At 35.7% G+C, this 26,919-nt stretch overlaps 1 protein-coding gene across 5 annotated transcripts in view; it reads left to right on the top strand.

Moving 5' to 3' along the window:
- Positions 1-26,919, top strand: part of Lcorl (ligand dependent nuclear receptor corepressor like) — a 166,819-nt gene that overhangs the window by 120,910 nt on the left and 18,990 nt on the right. For 2 of the 5 annotated variants that reach the window (XM_059275852.1, XM_059275853.1), the window contains 2 exons: positions 9,091-9,184; positions 10,441-14,562. In XM_059275852.1, coding sequence (XP_059131835.1) covers positions 9,091-9,184; positions 10,441-11,470 — 1,124 coding nt within the window. In that variant the 3' untranslated portion in view covers positions 11,471-14,562. Of the gene's footprint in view, positions 1-9,090; positions 9,185-10,440; positions 14,563-17,108; positions 23,204-26,919 lie in introns of those variants that run through there. The other 3 variants (XM_059275856.1, XM_059275857.1, XM_059275858.1) reach the window with 3 other exon arrangements.

Here is a 26,919-nt window from a genome sequence, read left to right as displayed (position 1 = left end):
TTATAATGTAACTGAGAAAGGGGAAAGTTATACCTGTGATAAATCTCTACACTCCTATAATTAAACATACAGAGATACATTTTTCAGAAGGTATTTATACCATGTTGAATCTATGTAAAGTAGAATTTATTTGTACTTTATCTGTGACTTCACAGAAGAAAGACAAAAAGAGCCTTTTAAGAATATGGGAAGGAGGCCGGGTGGCGGTGGTGCACGCCTTTAATCCCAGCACTTGGGAGGCAGAGCCAGGCAGATCTCCGTGAGTTCAGGACCAGCCTGGTCTACAGAGCGATATCCAGGACAGGCACCAGAACTACACAGAGAAACCCTGTCTCAAAAAATTTTAAAAAAAAAAGAATGTGGGGAGGAAGCCAATAAATGGCTTATCTGGAGATAAGAGAAGGAATAGCTTTTATCAGCATGGTTTAGGGATTATGTTACTTCTTAAAGCTGTGGGGGAAACAAAAGGTATCATTGAAAAGATCCTAGAATGTATTGGCATTAGGACTGTAACATTAGGACATCATCATGGGTCAGTGTTTAGAGGAGACATCTCTACAGTGTGTGAGACCCATCAATATTGAAACATAGAGGTAATCCCCCATATTTGGTCCCTAATTTTAGACTATGTTAGTTATGTTTCTAAGAAATATTAAATTATTAGTCTATAAGAAAGGTAAAATATAACTACAATTTAAGACTTACGAAAAATATATATCTGTACTTTGACCTTTGGACATTGTAAAAGCACAGGGTTTTTTAATTTTTATTTGCTGTTTATATTTTATATATCCTGTACTTTTACAGAAGCAATTTAGCATTCTACAGGCTAGAACATGAGCTTTGGTATGTGACAGACTCATAGTTGCAAATAGGAAAGGATGGCAAAAGAAAGGAAAATTGAAACTTAGAAACATTAAGTTCACAATGCTAAATAAATTTCATCAAATTGAATACAGTAAGATATTGCACACATCCATAATCTCAGCATGTAGAAGGTAGAGACAAGAAGAACAGAAGTTCAGGCCTAGCCTGGACTACTTGAGACATGTTTGAAAGAAAGAAAAAGGTAAAATAATAATAATAAATAAACAACAAACAATGAAACTGATAAACTGTGTAAGACCTTACAGAGAACATCATATAACTTTCTGAAGGTCATAAAATAAGATCTCCAAACCAAGTGCTTCTATTTCAACTAATTAGGAATGCTTTTGCAGATGTAATATCCAGTCAGAAGTTTATCAGTTTGTTGATTTTACTAAAGTGAAATGACTTCCTGGTCCTAAAATTGACAAGCAAATCTTAAGGAGCCAAAGATAACAAATCAATCACACCTTTAATCCTAACACTTGGGAGGCAGAGTCAGGTGGATCTCAGTGAGTTCTCAACCAGCCTGACAGCCAAGGCTACACAGAGAAACCCTGTCTTGAAAAACAAACAAACAAACAAAAAAACAGAAAAAAAAAAAAGAGGAATATCCAAGGTAATGAGAAGCTTCTTTTAAGACCCATGAAGGATTTATAGTGCAATAATTAAGACTGGGTCCTTTAGGACAGAATATAAATCAGTAAAAGCTCAGAAATTTCCCAGGATTACTGAAATCTTAGTAAAATACAGATGTCAGTATAAATCACTGGGGAAGATGTCCTGTTCTATACATGTTCCAAGGCAACTGGTTACACACCTGGAAGGAGGTTGACAATCACTACCTTACACTAGTCATAAAAATGTTAAGGGGTAAATGTGAAAAGAACACTATACAGAATAGAATTTTGACTAATGAAGTTTCTAGAATATGACTGCTTGAATTAGAGAATGCAGTTTTCACTACTTACAGCCTTGTGAGGACATTGATCATTTTGTTCTGTAACTAGAAAATTAATATTAATAAAAGTCATGCTGTTGTGTGAACTTTAATGTGTTAAATTGCACTCTTAATATAGCACTGTCCTAGCTGCTTTCTGTTGTTGTAATAGGCATCATGACCAAAAGCAACTTGGGGCAGGAAGCAGGTATTTGACTTACGCATCCTGATCATTGAGGGAAATCAGGACAGGAAATGAAGCAGGAGCAGAGGCAAGCATGTACTGCCTTCTAGATAACATTCCCCAGCACTCCAGGCTATTGCCACCTATTTAGTGCTGTAACTGTTTAAAAGGCCATTTTACTGTTTCGTTAAGCTAACTGCTTCAAGATTGTGGGGGACATGGTATGACCATTGGAGTTTATGATATTGGGTATATTGTCGCATTTTTCTGGCTGTGAATGAGTTCCTTTGTCAAAAATGATGCTGTGTGGAATACTGTGCTCAAGATAGTAGTTTGGACAGAAGCATTACATACAGAAAAGGAAAATCCATAACCAGAATAAATATCTACTCCTCTAAGGACAAAGCATTACCCTCTCCATGAAGAAGTGGTCTGATGTAGTTAACCTATCACCACGTCACTGACTGGTAACACCAAGGAATGACACCATATTAGGGGTTCAGTGTTGGTTTCTGCTGCTTCAAGATTTGGCACTCACCAACAGCTGTAGTCAGGTCAGCCTTATTGAATGGAAGTCCGTGTTGTTGAGCCTATGTATAACCTCCATCTCCCAGCATAGCAGCTTTTTTCATGGGCCCATTGTGCAGGAACAACAGGGATGACCAGGGAAAGACTGACTGCACAGAATGAATCATGCTGTCCACCTGATTATTGGATTCCTTTGCTAAAGTAACCTTTGGACAATCATTTACATGGGATAGAAATAACCTCGTGTCCTTTGTCCATTTAAAGAGGTCTATCCATGTACTTTCTCAAATGTCTTTCTCACCAGTATTCCAGGCATGCTTCTTTAAGTCCCTTGACCATCCAGTCAAACCCAGCAAAAGCACTTTTGTATACTTTCCATCATAGAAAAGAACTGTAGCTTTACATATCTTTGACTTTATGAAACTACAAATATTTTCTGGATATCAATTAAATATCCATGGTTAACAGCTGAAATTATAAGACTTCCCCTAAGAATACAGTAAGAAAAACTTACTAAAGTTCCAAAGATTTACTAAACAATACATTGGGTGAAGAGGGGAGGAAGGGCCCTATTTGAAGAGATAGTTAAAGAATGGCCAGAGAGGTAAAATGAGAAAGCCCTAAGGCATTGTTAATGATATTGGCATTACTTTGTGTCAAGCAGTGATTATGAAAATTTCATTACTAGTGATAACTTGAACATTTTTGTGGAATTTAATTTTAAATGGTTTTCTTTGTCCAGACAATATGAAAGAGTTTCCTTTTCATTTGTATTCACTATCCTTCATGCAGTGAGTCATTATTTGTTATGTATATATAATATTCGTGATAGATAATGTGGCTTCAAAGACTTTTGAACTCCTGTCCATAGTGGAGTATAACTGAACTTCCTGATTGGCATTGTATAGTAACTAAAAATCCAATAATATTGTGAGGAGTTAACAGATGTTTTTCTCATTTAATATTCACATTCAATTAAACATTAATGGTTGTCTTGACATTTCTGAAGTAAGTCTTTAAGATTTCTCTTTGGGGGAAGCTGCTAACACTTTCCCATATGACCATTATTGATTCAGTGAACAGAGTTCACTGATCTTAGAGAATCTACTGTATACAGTGCTGTCTGCTGGTTAGATGTGCTGTGTGTAATATAGAATTGAGGAAGCCAGTAATGGGTTAATTAATGAAGATAATAATTATTGAATCACCACCATTTTCATGCCATTATTTTAAGAAATAAATATTATAAGAAAGTCTCTTTATTAATTATAATGCTTAAATAGACTCTAACCCTGCTTACTCCTCAGACCCTATTGGAGTGATGGTTTTAGACCGGGCAAATTATTAGAAAGTGACATAGTATAGAATTGACGTACATAAGATGCTGTGAATTTGTGAAAGGGATGATGCGGAGAAATTAGCAAGGCTAGTAGAGTACCATATAGCTGAATTCAGAAGAACAAATCTAAACAGAGATGAAAAAGAATTCTGACTTTGGAAGAGTAGAAAAGATTTTTTTGTGTTGTGAAGAATTCCTTGTCAATAATTTGCAGGATGAGGACATTTTGTAAACAATTTTTAATTTTTTTTGTCAAAAGTCTTGATAAAGTGTTGATGCTGAAGAAATTGTTCAGTATGGTCATGGCTTAAATTTTTAAACATCAATTCACTTTTGAATTTATCTCTGGTGGTATTGTATGTACAATTATATGTCCTTATTTAAAAGTGAGTTGCCTGCATTTAGAGTATTTTGCAGTATGGTTTGGTCACAGGCAATTAAATTGTGATGCTAAATGGCAGTCTGCAACTAGTAAATGAAAACAGTGTTGTGTTTATTCTGATGGCAGTTTTAAAAATACAGCTTAATAACCATGTTCACTAATTAATCTAAAAGTAATTAATGAACTTTTGACTTATATATATTTCTAATTTGTTTTCTCTTAAAGAGAAAATGCATGTCTAGAAATATAGTTAAGATCTCTTTAAATCTTTTAGCTTCTCTTTGACTAATTACTGATACCACTAATTTATACATTTATATGGAAAGTAGTTTTCTGTTCTTTTCACATAAATTATATGCTAAATGCACTGTTTTTGTTTTGTTTTTCTTTCTTTTTATTATTAAGAAATTTTCTATTCATTTTACATACCAACCACAGATCCCTCTCTCCTCCCTCCTCCTGCCCCCCCCCCCAGCCTACCCCTTCCAATCCACCTCCCATTTCCACCTCCTCCAAGGCAAGGCCTCCCATGGGAAGTCAGCAGAGCCTGGTACATTCAGTTGAGACAAGTCCAAGCCCCTCCCCCTGTACCAAGGCTGTGTAAGGTGTCCCACCATAGGCACTGGGCTCCAAAAAGCCCACTCATGCACCAGGGACAGATCCTGATCCCACTGCTAGGGGGCCCCTTAAGCAGGTCAAGGTACACAACTGTTTTGCCTATGCAGAGGACCTAGTCCAGTCCCATGGAGGCTCCACACCTATTAGTCCACAGTTCATGAGTTCCCACTAGTTTGATTTGATTGTCTCTGTAGATTTCCCCATCATGATCTTGATGCCCCTTGCTCATAGAATCCCTCTTCTCTCTCAATTGGACTCCTGGAGCTTGGCCTGGTGCTTGGCTGTGGCTCTCTGCATCTGCCTCCATCAGTTACTGGATGAAGGCTCTATGATGACAGTTAGGGTATTCGCCAATCTGATTACCATAGTAGGCCGGTTCAGGCACCCTCTCCATTATTGCTAGTAGTTTAAGGTGGGGTCATCCTTGTGTATTCCTGGGAACTTACCTAGCACCCTGTTTCTCCCTATCCCCATGCTGTCTCCCTCTATCATGGTATCTCTTTCCTTGCTCTTCCACTCCATCCCTGTTCCAACTTGACCGTCCCGTTCCCTTATGTTCTCATCCGCCATCCCCTACCTCCCATTCCCCCCCCTCCAGTTTATTCATAGATATCTCATCTATTTCCCCTTCCCAGGGTGATCCATGTGTCCCTCTTAGAGTTCTTCTTGTTAGCCCTGGAGCTGTGGGTTGTAGTCTGGTTATCCTTTGCTTTAAATCTAGTATCCACTTATGAGTGAGTACATACCATGTTTGCCCTTCTGAGTCTGGATTACCTCACTCAGGATGATATTTTCTAGTTCCATCCATTTGCCTGCAAATTTCATGGTGTCATTGTTTTTCACTGCTGAGTAGTACTCCATTATGTATATGTGCCACATTTTCTTTATCCATTCTTCAGTTGAGGGGCAATCTAGGTTGTTTCCAGGTTCTGGCTATTACGAATAATGCTGCTATGAACATAGTTGAGCATGTGTCCTTGTGGTATAATTGAGCATCTTTTGGGTATATGCCCAAGAGTAGTATATCTGGGTCTTGAGGGAAGATTTATTACCAATTTTCTGAGAAACCGCAATACTGATTTCTAGAGTGGCTGTACAAGTTTACACTCCCACCAACAGTGTAGGAGTGTTCCCCTTGTTCCACATCCTCTCCAACATAAGCTGTTATCAATGTTTTTGATCCTAGCCATTCTGACAGGTATCTCAGATGGTATCTCAGAGTCGTTTTGATTTGTATCTCCCTGGTGACTAAGGATGTTGAGCAATTCCTTAAATGTCTTTTGGCCATTTGAGATTCTTCTGTTGAGTTCTCTGTTTAGCTCTATAAGCCCATTTTTTAATTGGATTATTTGTTATTTTGATGTCTAGTTTCTTGAGTTCTTTATTTTGGAGATCAGTCCTCTGTCAGATGTGGGGTTGGTGAAGATCTTTTCCCATTCTGTAGGCTGTCGCTTTGTCTTCTTGACAAATGCACTGTTTTTAATTATAAATATTTGAAATACTAATGTTGAAAATGCACATGGACCATTGTCTAGCACTTTGACTTGTAGGCATAAGTTAGAGAAGGTCCTTATAACTTGAACATGAAGTGACACACAGTAAGGTGCTTATGTCATCATTGTCACTAAGAAGAATAATTAGCCATGGATACTAACAGGTGAATGGAAAGTAAACTATAATATATTAAGAGAGAATGAAGTGTTCCTTCTTCAGGTATATCATCATGAGAGCATAGAGAACACATAGTTCTTATCTACTGGATTTGTCATTAGTATTTTAGATATGTACATACGAGTAGATGGATCTACCATTTGACAACTTATAAATTATCCCTAGGATCAAGAAAATGCTCTGTCTCCATTTCTCATCTTCCCAAACTGTCCTCCTTACCAACTGTTCTTACTACAATTTTCTTTTCCAGTTCAGACAGTACTAGGAGTGACATTTTCCCCCATCCTAGACAGAGGGAATGCTCTATTGCTGTTTGAGAGGTATAATATCCTGTAGCAATTTTTAAGAACTAAGTACAAGTGATTAGATTGAGGAGAAATACAAGGTTTTGGTGAAAACTAAGCATAAAATTAGGCTGAATGGGTAAACTAGTCTAGATAGTTGAAATAACAACTTTTATGTAGCAGGAACTTCTTTTCCCTCCTTTACTCTTCTGATTTCAGTGTTCTAACCTATAACTCACCACTAAGTTGCTTCCAGATTTTCAATTTTTTATTTAGCAAATATTTTCAGAACACTTGGGCCAGGCACTCTGAGTAAAATAGATATGCTGGCTGTGTAACTGTAGCAACTAGAAGGTGGCCTACTAAATAGTGAATAATGCATATAAACAATGCTGTAATGGACACCTAGAATGATGACAATCCATCAAGTCCGAATTATGTCTCGAGTGATTGGCTAATTCCTAAGATTTGAGAACCATCAGTATGACTATGAAGGGAGAAGAGTAGCAGTCCTCTGGGCAAAAGAAGACAACTGAAGTATGGAACCTTAGAAATGAGGAAACAGCATAGAGCTTCCCTGATGGAGTTCCCTGCTCCCCAGCCCTTTGTGCTCCACTCTCCACACACCATCGATGCCTTATAAAGATGAAATCTTGTCAATCTGCTGGAATCCTCCAGTGACTTCCTGTCTCTTTCAGAATAATACTCAGCATTGAAACCATGGCCATGTGGCCCTGTATAGCTTCTGCTACATTTCTGATCTTACCTCAGTTTTAGCCTACTTATGCTACTCAAGCCATACTTAGCTTCTGGTATTCCTCTATAACTTCAAGCAATTTTATACGGCAGTCCTTCTGTACAAACCATCCCATCTAGATCCTTACCAGTACATCTGCTTGCTTGTTCTCAATCTCATCTTATTCAAGATCCTATTAAATAACAGTTCTACACCAGTAACATAAAACTGCCTCTCATGCTGGGTGTGGTTGTCAATACCTACAACCCTAGCTAGCACTCAGAAGACTAAGGCAGGAGATCACAAGTTAGAGGTCAGCCTGGGCTAGTCAGTAAGTTCTAGGCTAGCCTTTTCTAGATATTATGTCTATCTGTAAGAAAATAAATAAAAGATGTACATGAATATGTGGGCACAAGTGCTTGATCCCCTCAGCCTAACCTCCATTACTTTATCAGCTTGTTCTGCAGTGGCTTCCTAGGCAGCACTATTGTCATTGTGGTAGCATTGTGCAGACTGGATTGTTTTACTTGATACTAAGCACCATGAGAATGGGCATTTTGCATGATTTTTGTGTGTGTGTGTGTGTGTGTGTGTGTGTGTGTGTGTGTGTGTGCGCTGCCATTCAATCATATTGCTTTATACATTATAAGCATGCAGTGCATGATTATTTATTTCTACAGAGGAGGTTATGAATATGGTGTTTTGTTCATTCTTTGTGTTTCTTGAGACGATTATATACTTGGATTGATTTAGTTACTGTAAAAGTCAGTCAATTTTCTCTAACTTTGTTGGGTTTGGAGTATACTTTTAAGCTGGTATTTTTTCTTCCATGATTCCTTTCCAGAGGCTTAACTTTCAGTTTTTGAGCAGATAGAAAAATGTGTCTTCTTGGCATTGTTTGTTGTTGGATTTTAAGTTAATCGTGTATTTATTCTGTGCTGGCCTTGTCCCCTTAACAATTTCTGAATCAGTTAAGTTCTTATTTGTGAAAATTCAATGTTGTATCTGTGATAACTACATTTTAATAAAAAATACTGGAAAGTTTGTTTTATAGCCATTGTCTTTCCTAGTACTATATTATTATATATAGTTTCTTTATCTAGTCCTAGATATAGTGTAGGCACAGATTCAATTCTTGTACATTTCAGCAGTTTACAGTAGTAGATAAGTAATTACTCACTTCTCACTCATAACTCATCTTTGCATTGCTTTGGATTTCCCAAAGTGCCAGCCTTGAGGGAAAACAGTCATGAGACTGATGAGCTGTCAAGTTGACTTCACACTGCAGAATGGTGGGGAAGTGACCAAAAGGTGATTTTAAACAAATCATGTGTTTGTTCTTTTCTCTATACCACCTGGCAGTACCAGCTCTCCTCTCCCTCTTCCTTATGTAGTACCTTCCCAGTCATGGCCTGTTCCTAAAACAGAATCAAATAAGTGTATAATTGATATCATTAGTACATCAGCAGAATAGGGTAGGAAAATGTAAGGGCTGCTGTTCTATTGCAAATATAAAAATTTTTCTCTTGCAATAATTATAGGGGATGGAGTGTTAGATCTCTCTACAAAGAAAACCAGCATAAAATCTGAAGAATCGTCCATATGTGATCCTTCTTCTGAAAATGCAGTTGCTGGGTAAGCAATATCTAGGAAATATGATTCAATATTAATATAAATGACCTCTTGCAGAGAACACTTAATACTGTGCTGAGTAGGACTGACATAGTTTTCCTTCAGAATTTTTGTCACTCATAAGTTTGTCTCTCATAATTTCATTTGTCCTTTCTCTTTCTTTTTTCTTTCTGTTAAAGAAAAGTTATCAGAACAATCACCAAACTTCAATTCATGTTACTAAAATGAACTATCAATTTAATCATGGGATACAAACTAAGAAGCAGGACAAGTGAGAGAACTTGAAATACTCAAGAGGCAATTTTAAGGGAAATATGTAATTTTAATATTTAGTTTTTTAAAATAATGAACCATTTCTAAAAGTGCTGTAGTTACTAATTCTAAAACTAGCATATATGTTTACAGTTTTTGCTTTAGTGTGGTGGCAAACAACTTAATATTCGTCTAGTAATCACCACAAAAAGTCCTTTCAGTCTTTAAAACTATCACTAAATTAATTTAAATAAATAATTACTAGTGAAATGCTGTTCTGTTGGATTTTGGGGGTTTTTATAACTTTTGCATCTTCTCATGAACTGCATAGAAATCTTTTTTGTCCCATTGAAATCTGAGATAAATGTATTTCAACTAAGGCTGTAATAGAGCTGGAGTCATAGGCGTAACAGACTTTAGAAGATTAGAGAGTTGCATTTGAAATAGAGTAACATTCTAAAATGAAATTATTCATATACATCTTTTTTCAGATTTTAAGTTTTTATGTAGAGGAAAATGAGTCTGTGGAACTGAGATGTCTGTGTTTGGAAGTATTCTTGCTGCTACAAATTTCCTTTAAATGGGTTGACTCTTTTATTACTTGTTTAGTGGTAACGTCACGTTTCTACTAACAAAAACTCCCTTAGGATTTGGGTATTTTTATAATGGAACTTGAATTGTAAATAAAAATTATGTGTTGCTCTGCAAGCAGCTTTCAGAGGAAAAGCAACATCATGAGAATATTTTTACAATACTCAGTTAGGATTTTATGTTCTTGGAAGGTCTGCCCATTGAGGCCACCGTATGTATCATTGACACATTGTCCTACCAGGACTGTAGCGTTTGCTTTGATAAGGAGTAACTACTACATCCCACAGACCTAACGTGTCATAAGCAGTGATGTTACCTAAGCAAGGAGTATAATAAAGGAGTGGACCCTCCCCTTCCATAGCTGTGTGAGAGTCTCTCATACATCAGTTTACCATCGTTTCATTCCATCCATCCAGGAGACTACACAGAAACAGAGAGGACTATGTGGAAAGAAGTGCTGAGTTTGCAGATGGTTTGCTCTCAAAAGCTTTGAAAGACATTCAGTCTGGAGCACTGGACATAAATAAAGCAGGCATACTTTATGGCATACCTCAAAAAACTTTACTTCTCCACTTAGAAGCCTTACCAGCAGGGAAGCCTGCATCTTTTAAAAACAAAACTCGAGATTTCAATGATAGTTACTCATATAAAGACAGTAAAGACACTTGTGCTGTGCTGCAAAAAGTAGCCTTGTGGGCAAGAGCTCAAGCAGAGCGCACAGAAAAAAGTAAACTCAACCTACTTGAAACCTCAGAATTAAAATTCCCAACAGCTTCCAGTTACCTCCATCAGTTAACTCTACAGAAAATGGTTACTCAGTTTAAAGAAAAAAATGAAAGCCTTCAATATGAAACTTCAAATCCTCCTGTACAGTTAAAAATTCCTCAGCTACGAGTAAATTCAGTCTCAAAATCACAACCTGATGGTTCTGGTCTGCTGGATGTCATGTATCAAGTTTCCAAAACCTCTTCAGTCCTTGAAGGATCAGCTCTCCAAAAACTGAAAAATATACTCCCTAAACAGAACAAAATAGAATGTTCTGGGCCTGTAACTCACTCAAGTGTTGACTCTTACTTTCTACATGGGGACCTCTCTCCTTTGTGTCTTAATTCTAAAAATGGAACAATTGATGGAACCTCCGAGAACACTGAAGATGGATTGGACCGGAAAGATAATAAGCAGCCCAGGAAAAAACGTGGCCGCTATCGGCAGTATGATCATGAAATAATGGAAGAGGCCATTGCAATGGTAATGAGTGGAAAAATGAGTGTTTCCAAAGCACAAGGAATTTATGGGGTACCTCACAGCACTTTAGAATACAAGGTAAAGGAAAGATCTGGAACACTGAAGACTCCTCCGAAGAAGAAACTACGATTACCAGACACTGGGTTATATATGACAGATTCAGGGACTGGCAGCTGCAGAAACAGCAGCAAGCCTGTGTAGATTACTGTTAGAGAAGGGGTGTGTGTGTGTGCGCACAGGTGTGTGTGCACAAGTGTGCGTGCATGCGTGTGTGTGTGTGTGTGTGTGTGTGTGTGTGTGTGTAGCTACGTACACACATGGAAATTACAAATGCTCACTCTGACAGGAGACATGAAATTTTACAGTTCAAAAACCACTTACATGCCTTTTGAAAAAGTTTTATTCAGGGTTTTCACTGTGGACAGAATTATAGAGTTGCTTATTAATTCTGATAGTTTGTATTTAATCCTTGTATAAATAGGTGAAAAAAGATTCAGGTTTTCTTTAGTAGTCAATAGCATAAAATGTGGGAAAACGAGTAATTGTCAAGTGAAACATTTTTTATTGGTAAAAGAACATTCTAACCATTCAGTTGAACCATCTTTTAATGGAAATATGATATTAATAGTTTGTGAACACTTTTGTGTAACATACCTAAAAGTACTGTGAGTATGTCAAAGAACCAATCAAAGTTAAATAGTTATCTCTGTACCAAGAGTAACTAATAGATACAGTATTAATACACTACAGTGCGTTCTATGAAATACAAAATGCACTAGAGTGCATCCACCAGGATAAAGAAAACCTTAAAGGATATGTATAGTAAAATTTAATATTTATCATTTAATGGTTGATTTAGCAGGAAGTTGGGGTTATAAGTATATAATTTAAATTTAAAAAACTGACATAGTTAACCCCAGCAGCTATAGAATCCTTTAATATAAGATGGAATACTAAAAACAAAAAGTAATTTAAATTTAATTATTAATTTAATTTTGTTTTTCATTTGAAAAATAAGCTAATGTGTAAGGTTAGAAAAGAAAGTTGGAATGCAACTTAGAGCATGTTTATAATGTGCACAGAACAAGCTTGAGAATGGTCATTTTGGTTAAATGTGCTGGTTAGTTGATGTTATGACTACTTTAAGGATTGTGACACACTCCTCCTATTGAAAAACCTCAGTGTAACTTTAATATATTTGCTGCTGTGACATTTCAAAACATTTCAGTTTATCAAAATGAATTACAGATTTCATTTTGGTGGGTGATACATTATCATTTTGCTAATAACCAAATTTGCAGTTTGTTCAGGGTCTTGAATAGATTTACAGATATTTAACACTGAAGCTGTTTTGAACTTTCAGTAATGTAAACTCTTTACTAATTGGATAGTTAGAAGCTGGGCAGTGCATTTTAACTTTTACTACTCAAATGAGACCAGTAATTTTTATAAAACAGTTTTAAAAATATGGGTCAGAGTATTCATATGGGTTTATGGCGTATGCAGTTTTGGTAGTAAAATGTAATAAAGCATGTACCTCCATGTAAAAAAATGGAGATTTGCTTTATAGATGAGAATTCTCCGCAGTGCCCCTTTTCTCTGTTAGAATTCAGGTTCTGGTCATTTTCCTAAGCCACTTTTTCTAAATCCAAAAGGAATTCTTACAGCTGAATTTAAAAAAATGAGTGCACCTTGTCAAATACTTGTGTTTTACACTTGTGTTTGTGTGTGTTTAATAATCACATGAACATGTGGTTGTTCAGCTACTAAACTTTAAAACTGCTTACATGTATTTAAAGAAACTGAAAATAAGAAACTATATAACCAGGTAATCACTTGGTCTCTGAGATCTGTATTGAACATGTTCAGCTGTCAATGTTACCTGCATACTAGGGTATGAATCCTCTTTATCTTTTTCTTCCCCCAAGAAAATATACATAATAGATTACAAGACAGCATTTGTCAGGGTCATCTTTCTTTTTAAAGAATTAAGCCATATTTTGTGAGGACCGGAACATGGATTATTTATTATATTTCCCCCTCTTCCCATTGAAAAACAAAGTTAAAAGTAAATGCTTCAAAAACAATTTTCTTGACCTCTTTATATAGAATTTTACTTGCAAAACTTTGGAAGCTCGAATGCATTACATAATATTTATATTGTATTGAGCTTTTTTATTCCTCACACTATATTTACATTGATAAATTGATTGAGAAGTTTATAGTAAAGGGAAACTTACAGAACACTTTTATATCATTTAAAAGATGACCTGACCAAAAACTTTACAGGATTCATATATCAGGGATCATTTTGCTATTGACTTCACAGTGATCAGTAGTTTTATAGGTAATATTATAGTTAATTTGCAGCATTTTAGTACTTGTATTATTTATTTTTGGTCAAATAGTAAATTAAAATATTTTTTGATAGTTTATAGGTAATGATCAACCCATAACTTTTAAAAGAAACATAATGTTTGTATTACTGAGTTGACTTTTTGATTATACAAACTAGGAAAGGCAGGGAAGTTTATGGGTTCCCCTCTCCCCACTGGTTCTATTAAGATGTCCTTTATGTTAAACTTTCAAAGTACTTTATAAATTTAGTTACCAGTTACTACTTATTTGACAGATTTTGAAAAGTTCAGTTTCAGCTGACTTTTAATGAATATGAAAGCAACCCTTATGTGCTTTCTACTTATTTGAATGTTCCTCGAGTATTTTATATTTAAAATAAAAAAGAAGGAAAAGAAAAAAACAGTGCCTCTGTTTTTAGAAAACTACTGCTCAGTAAAGTTGTTTAAACCATTTCTGGTAGCTGATGACAATTTTATATTAAACTGTATACTGACTTTAGTGAGACTGATTTTTTTTTTAGTTGTTTACAGTGCAGATACTTGTGTTTGTTTTTTAATTGCAGTATTTCCATTGTCGCAGTAATTTAGTAAAACTCTGTGGCTGCCTTGATTTTGACAGATTTTGTTAATATAAACTGATTGTTAGGCAATTAGTTATTTATGCATAAATCAATTGCACTATAATTCATGAATTATTTATTACAATATTTTCTAATGAATTCATGTATCTGTCTTGTGTTGTACATGTACTGTAATTTTGTTCCTACTTTGTGTTGTTATATATCTAAATCTGATTATATGAATTTTAATTGTTGAGTTAACGTGTTTCTAGGTTGTAATTTGTAGTAAAGCACTTCAATGCTTTTGCACTTAAATTTACAACACTGTCGGTGTGTGGTTAATTTACTCATTCAGTAAAAGAAAAGTAAAACTTGACTACACTGAATTCTTTGATTTTTTTTGTAAGGAGTTTGTTTTGTTTTGTTTTTTAATGGTATTAAAAATTGACTTTCAAAGAAATATTCAACAACAGATTTCTAACGGAAAGGGCATAGTAACAAAAATGAGACGTTTGGGCTTGTAAACAAACAGGAAAAAATTAGAAAGAATTGATCTTAGAAAAAACATGAGAGCCAATTAGACTAAGGTGGCCTTTAATCTCAGCATTAGGAGGCAGAGACTGGTGGATCACTATGAATTCTAGGCCAGTTTAATCTTCATGGTGAGGTCCACGCCAGCCAAAGCTGCATTGTGAGACTGTCTCAAAATTACAATTTTAAGATCTTTATATAATTACTTGAGAATAAATTGTGGATTGGAGATTCAGACGTATGCCTCTTCACTCATTATGCTTTTCTTTGAGATTCTAAGGTGGGGGGAAAAAAGCTTTGAAACCAAATAACACCATTTTAAAATTCTGTAATGTTTTAATTTAGTTGTCCACCATGGTATATAAGATAGAATCTAATATCTGATATAGTAATCTGTTGTTTATATTGCTAGGTGAGTATCAGTGACCACTGGTGTTTTTCAACTTCCAGTATAAAAACTAGCAAACTGAAAAAAACTCTTTCTTTAAAATAAAGATTTCCTTGAGATGTCAGAAAAGGCATATAGAAATCAGTGGCTTTCATAATTCTATGAGATTAATCAAATTGAAATTATAACAATTTTATATTACTTAATACTTGCTGCTCTTTTTTTATCATTTCCACTTTGATAGGGCTTACTTATTTTTATATTGGGAATTGCACCCTGGGCTTTGGACATGTTAATAAGCACACACCCTCCCAGCTCCTCACTACGTCTATACAGATCATTTCATTAAGAGAAAAATGCCTTTGAGCACTGTAGGAACTACTAAAAGGATACTAACCTGTGAAATGCATAACATATTCTAAAAGTTTGTAAACTCTCCCACTTATTACTACTTATTAAATATGCTTAACAGGCTTTAACATTATTTCATAAACTGTTCTAAGTATACTTCTTAGGTATGTTGGCTTTTCTTTTGCTTGTCTGAAATCATAAATTTGAATTGCTGGAAAAGAATAAGTTATTTCTTATCGTCATATTCTCTACCATTATAAAATTAATTTTTAAAAATATTTACGGAAAGGACTAATACTAGGGCTGTAGATCTTCTTTTGTCTAGAGGCAGCACTGAACTTAAAGATGTTTGTTACTTTTTACTCTGTTTGCTTCTATATGTCAAAACGTGTGCTAGTCTTACTAAAACATTTGTAAAATCTGATCATTCCTTTTTCTCAGTGAAGTTTGGATCATGTGGTTAGAACTTGCTTTGGCGCTTTTTACTACTCAGACTACATAATTGTATAAAACTCAATAAATTGTTGTGTAGTATGTATAGATGAAGTTATTCCAGTGTCAGGTAATAATATAAAAGTATTGATTTCACTGCTTATTTTAAAACAAAACCCCTTTCATTTTTAAAACTATGAACATACTGTTTATTTTAAAAAACAACAACAGCACATTCTTTAGGTGGGTCAGTTTTAAGTAGTCTACCCCAGTTAGAATCCTAAATAACCTTTTTTCAGACTAGGAAAAATGACAGGCATATCGGTTTAGGAGAGAAGGGCTGTTCCCACTCCAGAGTTTGGTGATGTTTCATTAAAATGGATACTTTTCTGAAACAGAATTCCTCTAATATATTTTATTCTTCTTGCTGCTGGTATTAAAAATACAGGCTTTTATATTGTTGATAAGCAATCCTGGGTCTTAGTTAAAGTCAGATGTGTATTAGTTTCTGTGGTGGGGCATTTTCCAGCATTTGAAATTTAATAATTAGGTAAGTAGTACCTTTAGTTTTCCTATGCTTTTTCATAGTTTTTAAAATCAGTTAAAAGTAGATTTAATTTTTAAATAGCTTCTTTTTCCTTTTATATTCTTCCTAGGTTAAAATGCCTGCAGCTTAATCTCAGAAAAAGATACTCTTTTATTTATATTAAATCTAAATTTGATAACTTTCTTCATGATTATGCAAGAGCTCTCTTAATATTAAATTTCTTTTTTACTACCTACCAAAGTATTTCAAATAAAAATAAGATTTTACTCCTTACCTTCCTTATTTGCACTAACATGGACTCATAATTATAAAATATGGCAAAGTATCCTACGTTACAAAAATTTTTATTCCTTCTGAAGCACTTTTCATTAAAGATTATTAATATATCCAAAATTCTTACTATCAGCAATGTGTTAATGTAATAACATGTAATCATCAGCTTTTGTATTGCAAAAGGCCTTGCTTTGACTCCTGTACTGTGTCATAGGAAATTATTTACCAGTGCTTCATACTGTTTCTGCTAAACAATAACCAAGATGACCTTGCAGTTCCGTCTATAGGAGTCAGGAGTCCAGCAATACCAAAATACGTCATTCAAACGCTGTCAAGAACTTTAAATCCTTATCATGGTATCTTTGCTGTAATTCATTTTTTGTTTGATTTTTATTTTTAGTTCAACTGTTGATGCAAAATCAGAGGAAGCTACTAAAATGGAAAAAGGAAACTCAGCATTAAGCAAAGTTTTGGAATCTTTGTGCATACATCACCATCAACAAGTTTTGGCTATGTTGAAATTTCTAGTCCAAGAGCAGAATGCTGCTTCTATTTGCTGTTGTAATTCATCATGTACTGTGTCTTCAGAATCTCAAAAACCCCTATTGGAAGATGATTTACATGGTCTGTTCTGTAGCTGTGAATATAGACTGGCAGAAAGAGATTGTTTACACAATGAGAGACAAAGCCCTGGTTTGGTGCCTCTGCCAGTCTGTATTAAAGAATTACATTGTTTGTCTTGTCAAACTGTAACTGTTGAACACATTAAGACAGTAATGAATAGAGGTATTGAAAACAGTTATAATCCACACAGGTGCTGTTGTGGACAGTTAGCAAAGAATCACTCTACAAAATCAGCCTTTCATAGTTCTCCTTTGTCAAGGGAAGTTTGCGATCTTTCAATCAGTCTTAAAGATGCCTGTAGATCTCGAAGTCCCTCACCCCCACCATTATCACCTGTGGAGACTGGAGGATTTGAAAAGTGGAAAGACATCGTCTCCGAGCTTTCATCCTTAGAAAGTAACAAACTTGAGACAAGTATTAACCAGCCTCCATCTCTCATACCAGCCGAGATAAGCATTCACAGATGTGGCCATGACAGCAAAATAAATAAAACTAAGAAGTCCAGTAACTCTGATTCTGTGCTCTTGGATGCCAGCAGTAATGATACCACAAATCATGAAAAGGGTGAAACAGCTGTAATTTTTCAAGATTTAATGGATCGGATTAATGAAAAATTAAAATCAATAGAAACCACAGATACATCAAACCTCATAAAATTATCTAGCACTGATTGTGATTCAGATAGTGATTTTAAATTGGGAGATTTAATAACATCTCTTTTGCACAGTGCAACAGCCAGTGATTATAGTTTTATGGAATTACTGAGTCAACATGATAAAAAGGTAGAAAATAAAATTATTCAGACAAGATTTCGAAAACGTCAACAAACCTTATTTGCAATGCACAACTCTCCTGATTCACCTGTGATCAGAAGGCAGGCTTTACAGATAAAAAGAGAGCTTGCTAGTCTTGATGAAAATTTTCTGAGAAAAAGGTACAGTGAAAAAAGTTCAAGAAAATTGTCATGCAATGATAAGATGCTTTCACTGAACAAAGAATTCCAGCCTTGTCAAGAACCTTTAAAAAATTCTAAGAGCTTTCAAGATGAAAATCATGCAGAAACACAATCTTCACCAAATGATGCAGCACCTCTTGAGAGTTTTGACACTAACACAACTTTTGATCAATTTTCAGAAAACTTTAAAGCAACTTCATCTGAGAAAATGAGCCAGAGAAAATCACCAGAGAAATGTACAGCTGAAAAACTAACTGTACAAAATAACATGGAAAAAGCAAAACTAGAAAATACTCAAACACTTTTGAGAACTGATGCTCCTGGTCTTTTGAGCAGAACTAAACGAAATATTGTGCCACCAGGGTGGTATTCTATATATGTAACAAACAATTCTGTTTCCAAAAAAATCCTCGAAGGCAGAAGAGTATCGGACTCTGCTCACAGCAAAGATCCAGTCAGAGATGCAACCGAAAGTCTCCAAAATAGAGACTTAAACAAAATTGCAATGAATTCTAACTTGCAAGTTGTTGTGGAGCGTTTGGAAGACACAATAAATATGGCTCAGAGGTCTTGGACTAATCAAGCACTGTCTGAAGGATATAAAGCCTCGAAGAAATTAATAGAAACAGATGGTAAAGACCAAAATGCTGGGATAGATTTGACTTGTACTTTAAGCAGAATGGCTTGTAAAAATCAGGATTTATCAAAATCTGTAATAGCATCTAGCAATAAAAGAAGTTATGGGATGCCTGTAATGAATTTGAACAAGAGACTTGATAATGCAAAGACAGCACCCAGTGTTGAAAGTGTGCCAACAAAACGTGAAGGAACTGAAAGTTCTGTTTCTAACTATTCTAGTCCTATCAAACTCATGTTTTTATCGGAGATTAAAAGCAGTGAAGGAGTCAAATACACTTTAACTTCAGTCAGCACATCCCAGTCAAATGCTGAGTTTGCTTCTCACAAACATAAAACCCATCAAGTAATTGGAAGGAAAAGAGAAGCAAAGGAAGACATACCAAATACTAGCTTTGAAGATTATAGTTCTAATCATGATATTAACTGCCTTCAAATCAAATTAAACAAATTTAACTGTGTACAAGAGGCTACACCATCATCTGCAGAGTTTACTGACAGTTTAAACAGTGATAAGCCACAAGAAGACTCTGAGGGAAAGTCAAGTGGTACTATTGATTTACCATATAAAAGAAAGCCAGGTAGGCCTAAAAAAATTGGCCCCCAAGTTGTGAAACAGATTAAACGGCCAATTGGAAGACCACCCAAACCTAAAGCTGGTCTAACAGATGTCAGTGTTGGCCAAAATGAGTCTTTTAGTTCTGGAAAGAAAAGTCCAGAATCTCTATCAGAAGTAAAAGAAGGCATTTATGGAAAGAGTATTATTGTCACTGTTGTTTATGGAAGGTCAAGAAGAACCAAGAGATGTGTTTCTGAAGGAAGCATGAATATCAGCAACATCTCCCTGAACCATGATGTCGCGGACTTTGCAGTGAACTCTAGTAGCCTCAGAAATACTGGAGAATATGAGACTGGCTGTGGTGAAAGTCTAAGTGCTGTGTCAAGATTGACAACTGAAAGTAAGGTTTTCCATTCTGACTTTGAATATGTCAGACCCATCAAGAGCAAGTCTGTGATCCTTCAGGCTTCCAAGAACATTATTCAGCCAAATCAAAAGCCTTTGTCAATTGTTAGGAAGCCTGGTAGACCTGCAAAAGTGAAAATCTCCGGTATATCTGTGACTGTTAGTAGAATTTCACCTCAGGAAAGAGAAGTATGCCTTAGCAGCTGCTTACCTCCTTTAGAACAGGAGTCTATGTTAGAGAAATGCCAAGAAGAAAAGCTTGACCAACAGTGCAGTAAGGTAGATAAGATCAGGCACACCGATGCTGACATATTTAAGAATGAATCAAATAATAATACTGTTGCTTCTATACCTCCGAAACATTCGATTAGGTCTAGAAAACCTTTGCATTTCTTACATTCACGTACATCTTCTGGCTCTCTTACTTATAAAAATGCTCTGCGTCATAAATCATGTAAACTCCATTTGCAGAAATGCAAAAGTCCAAGGAAAAAATATAGGCAGTCAAGTTTTAAACTAGCTTCCAAAGGTATCCCAGGATCTAGACGTTCAAGGAAAGCAGAAAAATGTTTGGAAGGTAAAAAATTAATGCCCATTTCTGAAGTATCCTTGGACCCTGTTATTTCATCCAATCCTTTACTCAGGTGGTGGGCTACTTCTGTTTCAGATGATTCCTTATTAGAGGAGTTGAACAACAGATTTGAACAGATAACAAACGCATGGGTGCAGGTGAACAGAGATGAAGCTCAAACTTCTGTCCACATAACAGAACACACTGGAGGTGCTGGTTTCAAAGCAGCAAACCCTCTGGAAACCCATCTTCTAGAACTTGAAGTCTCCCCTGTCAAAATGCTCTTTCAGAAAAAGTATAATTTGAATGAACTTTGTACCTGGTTTATGCAAACAACAGAAACACAGTCCCTTTCACTCGTTAGAAAAGCAAATGCTCGAAACCCTTTGGAAGTGATAAACACCAAGAGCATTAAGTTAGGGATGAAATGCTGTGGGTTTAATGCTAGCCCCTTCAGGAAGCACTTTAAAAAATTTGCAGTCTCCTCTCCTTCAAAGTCAGCAGGGAAGTTCCACATACTTCATAAAATGGTTGGCTCACCACTCTTAAATGTGAAAAGAAATTTCACACTAGCTAGGTTGAAAAGGACTGAGTTTAAGAGTTTGCACTGTGAAAGGTGGAGAAGAGAGGAAAAGCCACACAGTCACAGAACAGTTGATTGGAACTCAAAAAGAAGGAACTTAAGATTTTTCTGCCAGAATCAGGTTTTGACTAAGAAAGGGGGAGAGACAAATGCAGAGACATCACTCAGTGGGAAAAGCACAGTAGGTAAGCAGTGGGCCTCACCACCAGAAACCAGAGTGGATTTTCCTCAGGAGAGGGCAGCAGTTCATGATGCCACAACACATGCTAGTTTAGAGAGTAAAGTTAAGTCAGAAACAAAGGAGAATGGAGCAGGGTGTGGCCAGATGGATTCTGAAAAGGGACAAAGACTAGAAAATGTGTTTTCCAATAATTGGAGGTCAAAAACTTTAAAAGACTGTAGAATATTTTTGAGGAAGATCAACTGTCTTGAACACAGAAATACTTTTAAGCTAAATACAATCATTTATTCTCCTGAACCTGTTGACAGTGGAGGTAATCAGGTGCAAGGAGGAGAATCAAAGCGTTTTAATTTAAGATCCCATTCAGCAAGGCAACATAACTTTAAAAAGCAAAATAAAGAGAGAGAAAATGTCAAAGCAAATAGTCCTGCAAGTGATATACTGACTGATGAACTTGGCAGTAGTCAGTTAAATAATCGTGTTAACTTTGACAAGAATCCTGATAATTCTGAGGCTCTTAGCAAATTAAACAAGAGAAAAAGACCACCATGGAAGACCACAGAAATGTCAGCTAAAAGACAAAAAGGACAGTCTTGCAACAGTGGACAAATGGCAAAATATTGTACAAAATCCCAAGTAGGTAAGTTTTTCTCTCCTTAATCTTAAAGTTTCATTGTAGGTGCCTTGAGTAAAGCATAAGCTAGCGGGTAGAAAAGGAACAGCTAATTCTTCTAATTTATTTCTAAAATATTTGAACAACCTCATTTCTTGGCACCTAGTATGAAACTCATGAAATTAGGTGCTGCTAGGTGTGGTGCACTTGGCCACTCGGTGTCAAACACAAGCAAATACATTAGAAGAGACATGAAGATCTTCATGAAAATAGGCCATGAATGTATTTGACAGATGACTATGAACAGCTAACTAAAAATTCACTACTGCAGGCTAATGCATGCTTATTCTCCTCAAAAATAACTATGATAATATACAGAAAATAGCTAAGACTGTCTCATTTAAAGACTATAACACTGTAATCCTAGGGTGTAAATCTTCCCCGTTAAACTTATTCCATTTGATGCTGCTTTGAAAACCTGCTACAAGACTGCTTATTTAGAAAGCAGTACACTAAAATTTTTCCAGTGATCAGCAAGTATGTTAAGTGGACTTCTGTGAATCAGACATTGAGCTCACTTGTGCAGATATAAAGAGGAGAATCCCATTATGTAGCTGAGCAAGTCACTATTAGGGTCATGTCACATTGAGAATGCAGACAGACTAAATGGTAGTGAGGTACCTTATTAAGTTACACTGACCTAGCATGGGTATGCTAGAGAGATTATTGCCCTTTTGAATGTAATGAAGTGATAATATGAACATGGTAGTTGCCAGGATTGGTAGTTGCCATTTCCATCTGCTTATCTGGTAGGTGCTGGACAGTTCAGGATATTAAAAGGACAGGAGACTATAAATTACTTCTTCACCATGAGAGAATGCCAGGTTATATTTAGAATATTTTATGGTTTGTGCTCATTTTTATATTGTATAATTTAGGGAAGTCTTTGAGGACTTAGGGAAGTATTAGTGTCTTACCAGAGTCAATAGCATCAGGTCTCATTGAAATGTTAAACGCAGCAATTAAGTTGAAAAATTTTAAATAGGCTAATGGTTTTTATGTGCCCCCCCATTCAATTAGCTGAATAATTCTAACATGCATAATTCAATACTATATAACATATAATGATTAAAATTTCAAATATCTAACATGAAATGACTAAATGCTTAAAGGAGGTCTAAGATCTCCATTATGAAAAGTAAATGAAAACTAGAAAGAATAATTTGTTTGTGGACCTTAAGAATACTAAAAATAACGTTATAACAAATGCTATGTCAGGAAAATACCTATGAGCGAATTTTTAAGCTTATAATTTACCTAAAATATGTATATAAGTTTCACAAAGAATAAAATATAGTTTCATTTTTACTTGTTTCATCTTCATCTCATACTGTTAGAGATTTTCAAAAGGAATTTGCATGAATTCATTTTACAACAGAACCGTATTTTATCCTTGCAGCGTCTTACCCATGCTATTTCCTAACAATCAAACACAGTCTTACTTTAATATTATTCATCCTGCCAAACAGAAGATTACCCTAAAACAGGAAGGTGGAGAATAGTTCATAGTACACTTGTGAATTAATTTTAAAATCCTTTTTGGGTATTTAAGAAAATTAATATCATACGAAGAGTTGTTTTTCATCTTTTCCATTTTAAAATTTGCTAGCACTGTTTCCTGTTCTGCTTAAAGTTTTATTCATCTTTACTGATAACTTTCCTTCTTTATTTTTAACATTCTTTTTTAATCAACAAGATCATTATTTTTATAAAATTGTATTTATAACAATATTTGTTATGTTTATGTGGTTTTTTAAATGTTTCCTACAGTGTTGTGTTTTTTTCTCATTATTCTTGGTAGTCCATACTTGTTTTTGCCTTTTTGGAAGTAACACTAAAACTCACCATTAGTTTTATATGTGTTTTTCTTTTTCATAGAATAATTAGTGACTGAAGACTTGAAAGACTGTTAACCACAGGACTTTTCTATAAAAATTCTTGGGTGGTGTATACTATGAATTTTGAAATGTTTCTGTTGGTGAAAAAGAATTGTCTCTATCATGAATGCCTTGCCTTTGTACATATTAACTGTCCAGATGTGCTTAATACATGAGATCTCACTGCATTTGCCGTACTCTGTATTAAATGTAGACACAGGAAGAAAGGCAAGTGCAGTTCTATTCTTTTGTATTTCTCCTATATAAGGAATGGTTACAATATGTTCTTAGTCAGTGTGGAAATTTCAGGAAGTTCCATTTCATCTAAGTGAGAAAAACATACACGTTTATATAAATAAAGTTATTTTATGTTGTAAACAGGAGACAGTGATTAATATCATGGGCTTTGCTCTTAGAAAGCTAAGGTTTTTCTCATAGAAAACTGAATACATATTGAAAGCTGAGTAATGTGACTAGGAAGAAGTGACCTGATGGAACATGAAGGAGGAAATAGAACTCAGATGTATCCAACATTGCTACATGTGTAGTGAGACTTGAAAGAACCTCAAAAACAAGTAGTGGGAGGAGTTCAACTAGAACAAATTCCATGCAGCAAATTTAAGCAATAAAGAAAGTTGACTCATGTGGAACAGTGAGTAATTTGTCAGAGCTAAGGTACAACACAGGGAATATGCAGTGGTCAGTGTGAAGGTATCAAATCACAAAAGTCAGAATCACTAGGGGAGACATTATTCAAATGGTGAGGTCAACATCAGGGAAAAGTTCTAAGCCCTAACAAGAAAAGTAGAAGATAAATTTTACAGAAGTCTATGAAATTAATCAGTGTCTTAGTAAAATAGAGGAATGAAGGGAAACATCAGAATTGAGCATCAAAGAACATTTCCAGGGTTTCACTTTTAGCTTTAGGGGTTTAGATGTAGTTAGTGGGATTTCTTAAAAAAGATGTTAAACAAGGTAGATAATGTGAATCCTGTCCAGAGATGAGACTTGAACCAAGGCAAATTGGCAAATCAGTAGAAGTCTTTGGAGTAAAAGAGAGTGGTCCCTCAGGGTAAGACTGTAGGGTCCTAGGATCCGAGTCGCCCCAGGGTGCAGGAAATAGGTATGCATGAAATGAGACTGATGAAAGTAGTCAAGAGAGGAGAGGAGAGAGACTGAAGGAAAACATTGTTTTAGGAGAGGAGTCTAAGTTGTGCTTGAGTCAGTCATGATGAGTGTTGAGATAGTTCCAGTGAGTGCAGAAAGGGGCTAGCCTACTGGTGGAGAGAACACCTGTGTGGATTAATAGACACAAAAGCCAACTTCAGTGTCAGATGCTAAGTGGTCAAAGGGGAAGTGAAGTAAATAACTACAGAAAACCAAGGAGCTGTGAGTAGACGGGAGGTAGAAAGGTAAGTAGAGTTTGCTGAGATTAAAGGTGAGGTTGAAAAAGTTTAAATGTCAAAGCCAATGAGAAGTAAAAAGGCTGAGTGTATGAAAATGAGAGGGAAGACCTGGGATTGGTTATTGATTATAGGATCTGGGGGGGATTGTTAGAAGTTGTTCTTGACCAGAAGTTCCTATTTCTCTTCAAACGAAGTGGGGAAACAGTAGGTGGGGATACAAGTCAGTAACGCCTGGGCAAAATGTTGAGATATTACAGTTCATTTTTTTAAGACTCACAGTACTCTGGGGCTAGGGATGACTTAGTAAAGTATTTACTACGGAAGCATGAAGACATGAATGGGGATTCCCAGAATCTATACAAAATCTGGGTGCAGAAGTACACCTGTACCTCCAGCACTGAGGAGGCCAAGAAGAGTGGGTGATTGGAGCTCACTGGAACCATCAGACTAGCCAAATTAGGAGTTCCAGTTTCAGTCGAAAATCTGTCTCAATAAGGTGAGGAACTATTAGAAGGCTCCCAGTATTGACCTCTACTCAAATGCATGTACACAAACATGCACATGTGCACACACCACCCAAACATGTACATAACACACACTCACAAAACATGAGGTCTGGATAGTGTATTTTTATCTCAGCTACCAGTTGTGCTTTGGTTCAACATGTGTATAAAGCAGAAGGTTAAAGGGATAAACTGCTATGAACAACATTCTGTGAATAAGGATCTGTATGAGCAGACTGATTACAGATAATCTCTCCTAATAGTAGCACAAACCATGTGAGAGTTGGAGAAGGAAATGAGCATTTGATTAGATGTAGTTTACATATGTATATATGATGCTAGAACTCGAACCCAGGGCCAAATACATGATAGGGAGGCACTCTGCCACTGAGCTACATCCCCATTCTTAAAATGGGGTGTGTGAAGGACCAGGTGCTGAGGATTTTTAGGTAATATTGGCCTAAATGGACTGTAACTACCAACAAATAGTAATACAGACCTTTGTTAATGTCCATGTTTCTCCAGTCCAGAGCAAACATGCCCATTCCTAATTGGTAAATACCTGGGTATACATACACTGGCTTTGGACATACATGAGGAACTTGTTAAGACTAAACTACTATGGACTTGAAGTACTATATAGACTCATTTAACTCATCCTAAAATGTTAAATTTTCTATAAATACTCAGGAATTTGGATTCTCACATAATTTTTAAAATATTTAATATATCAGCTTCTCCTATTTTGTCTCCTGTCCTGAAAAAAATAACTGAAAATTTTCATTTATTTTACATTCAGAAAGCTGCTTTTCACAAAAATGTATCACTTATGGGTAACTTGTGATAGATCCCTTCTGTTACCTGAGACCAAGGCTGAAACTTTAACCCACCCTCTCCGATACCCTCAGAACATTCAGTCATTTTGATGATTGAACACAAGATGTTCTTTCCAGTTTGTATAGTTGAGGTACCTCATTGCAGGGTAGTCTTAGACATTATAGTTTATTATTCAATATCATAATTGTTACATAATGGATAAACTCTTAGGTTCAGAGTGGATTATTCTAACTTTAACTTTGTGGAGAAGCATTCCTACATGGCTCAGACACATGCACGAGCTGTGCTTTCTGTACAAGCGTCCAAAGGTGGATTCCAAGTAACATCAGCACTGTGACACTCACGTGTACAAGGTGATCTGGTACCAAAGATGACTCGAGTGGATCAGTTTTGCCTCGTTT

This window comes from Peromyscus eremicus, chromosome 10, assembly GCF_949786415.1.
Source record: "Peromyscus eremicus chromosome 10, PerEre_H2_v1, whole genome shotgun sequence".
Classification (NCBI taxonomy): Eukaryota; Metazoa; Chordata; class Mammalia; order Rodentia; family Cricetidae; genus Peromyscus; species Peromyscus eremicus.
Note: the sequence above shows the minus strand (reverse complement) of the source record. Positions and strands in the feature narration are given on the sequence as shown.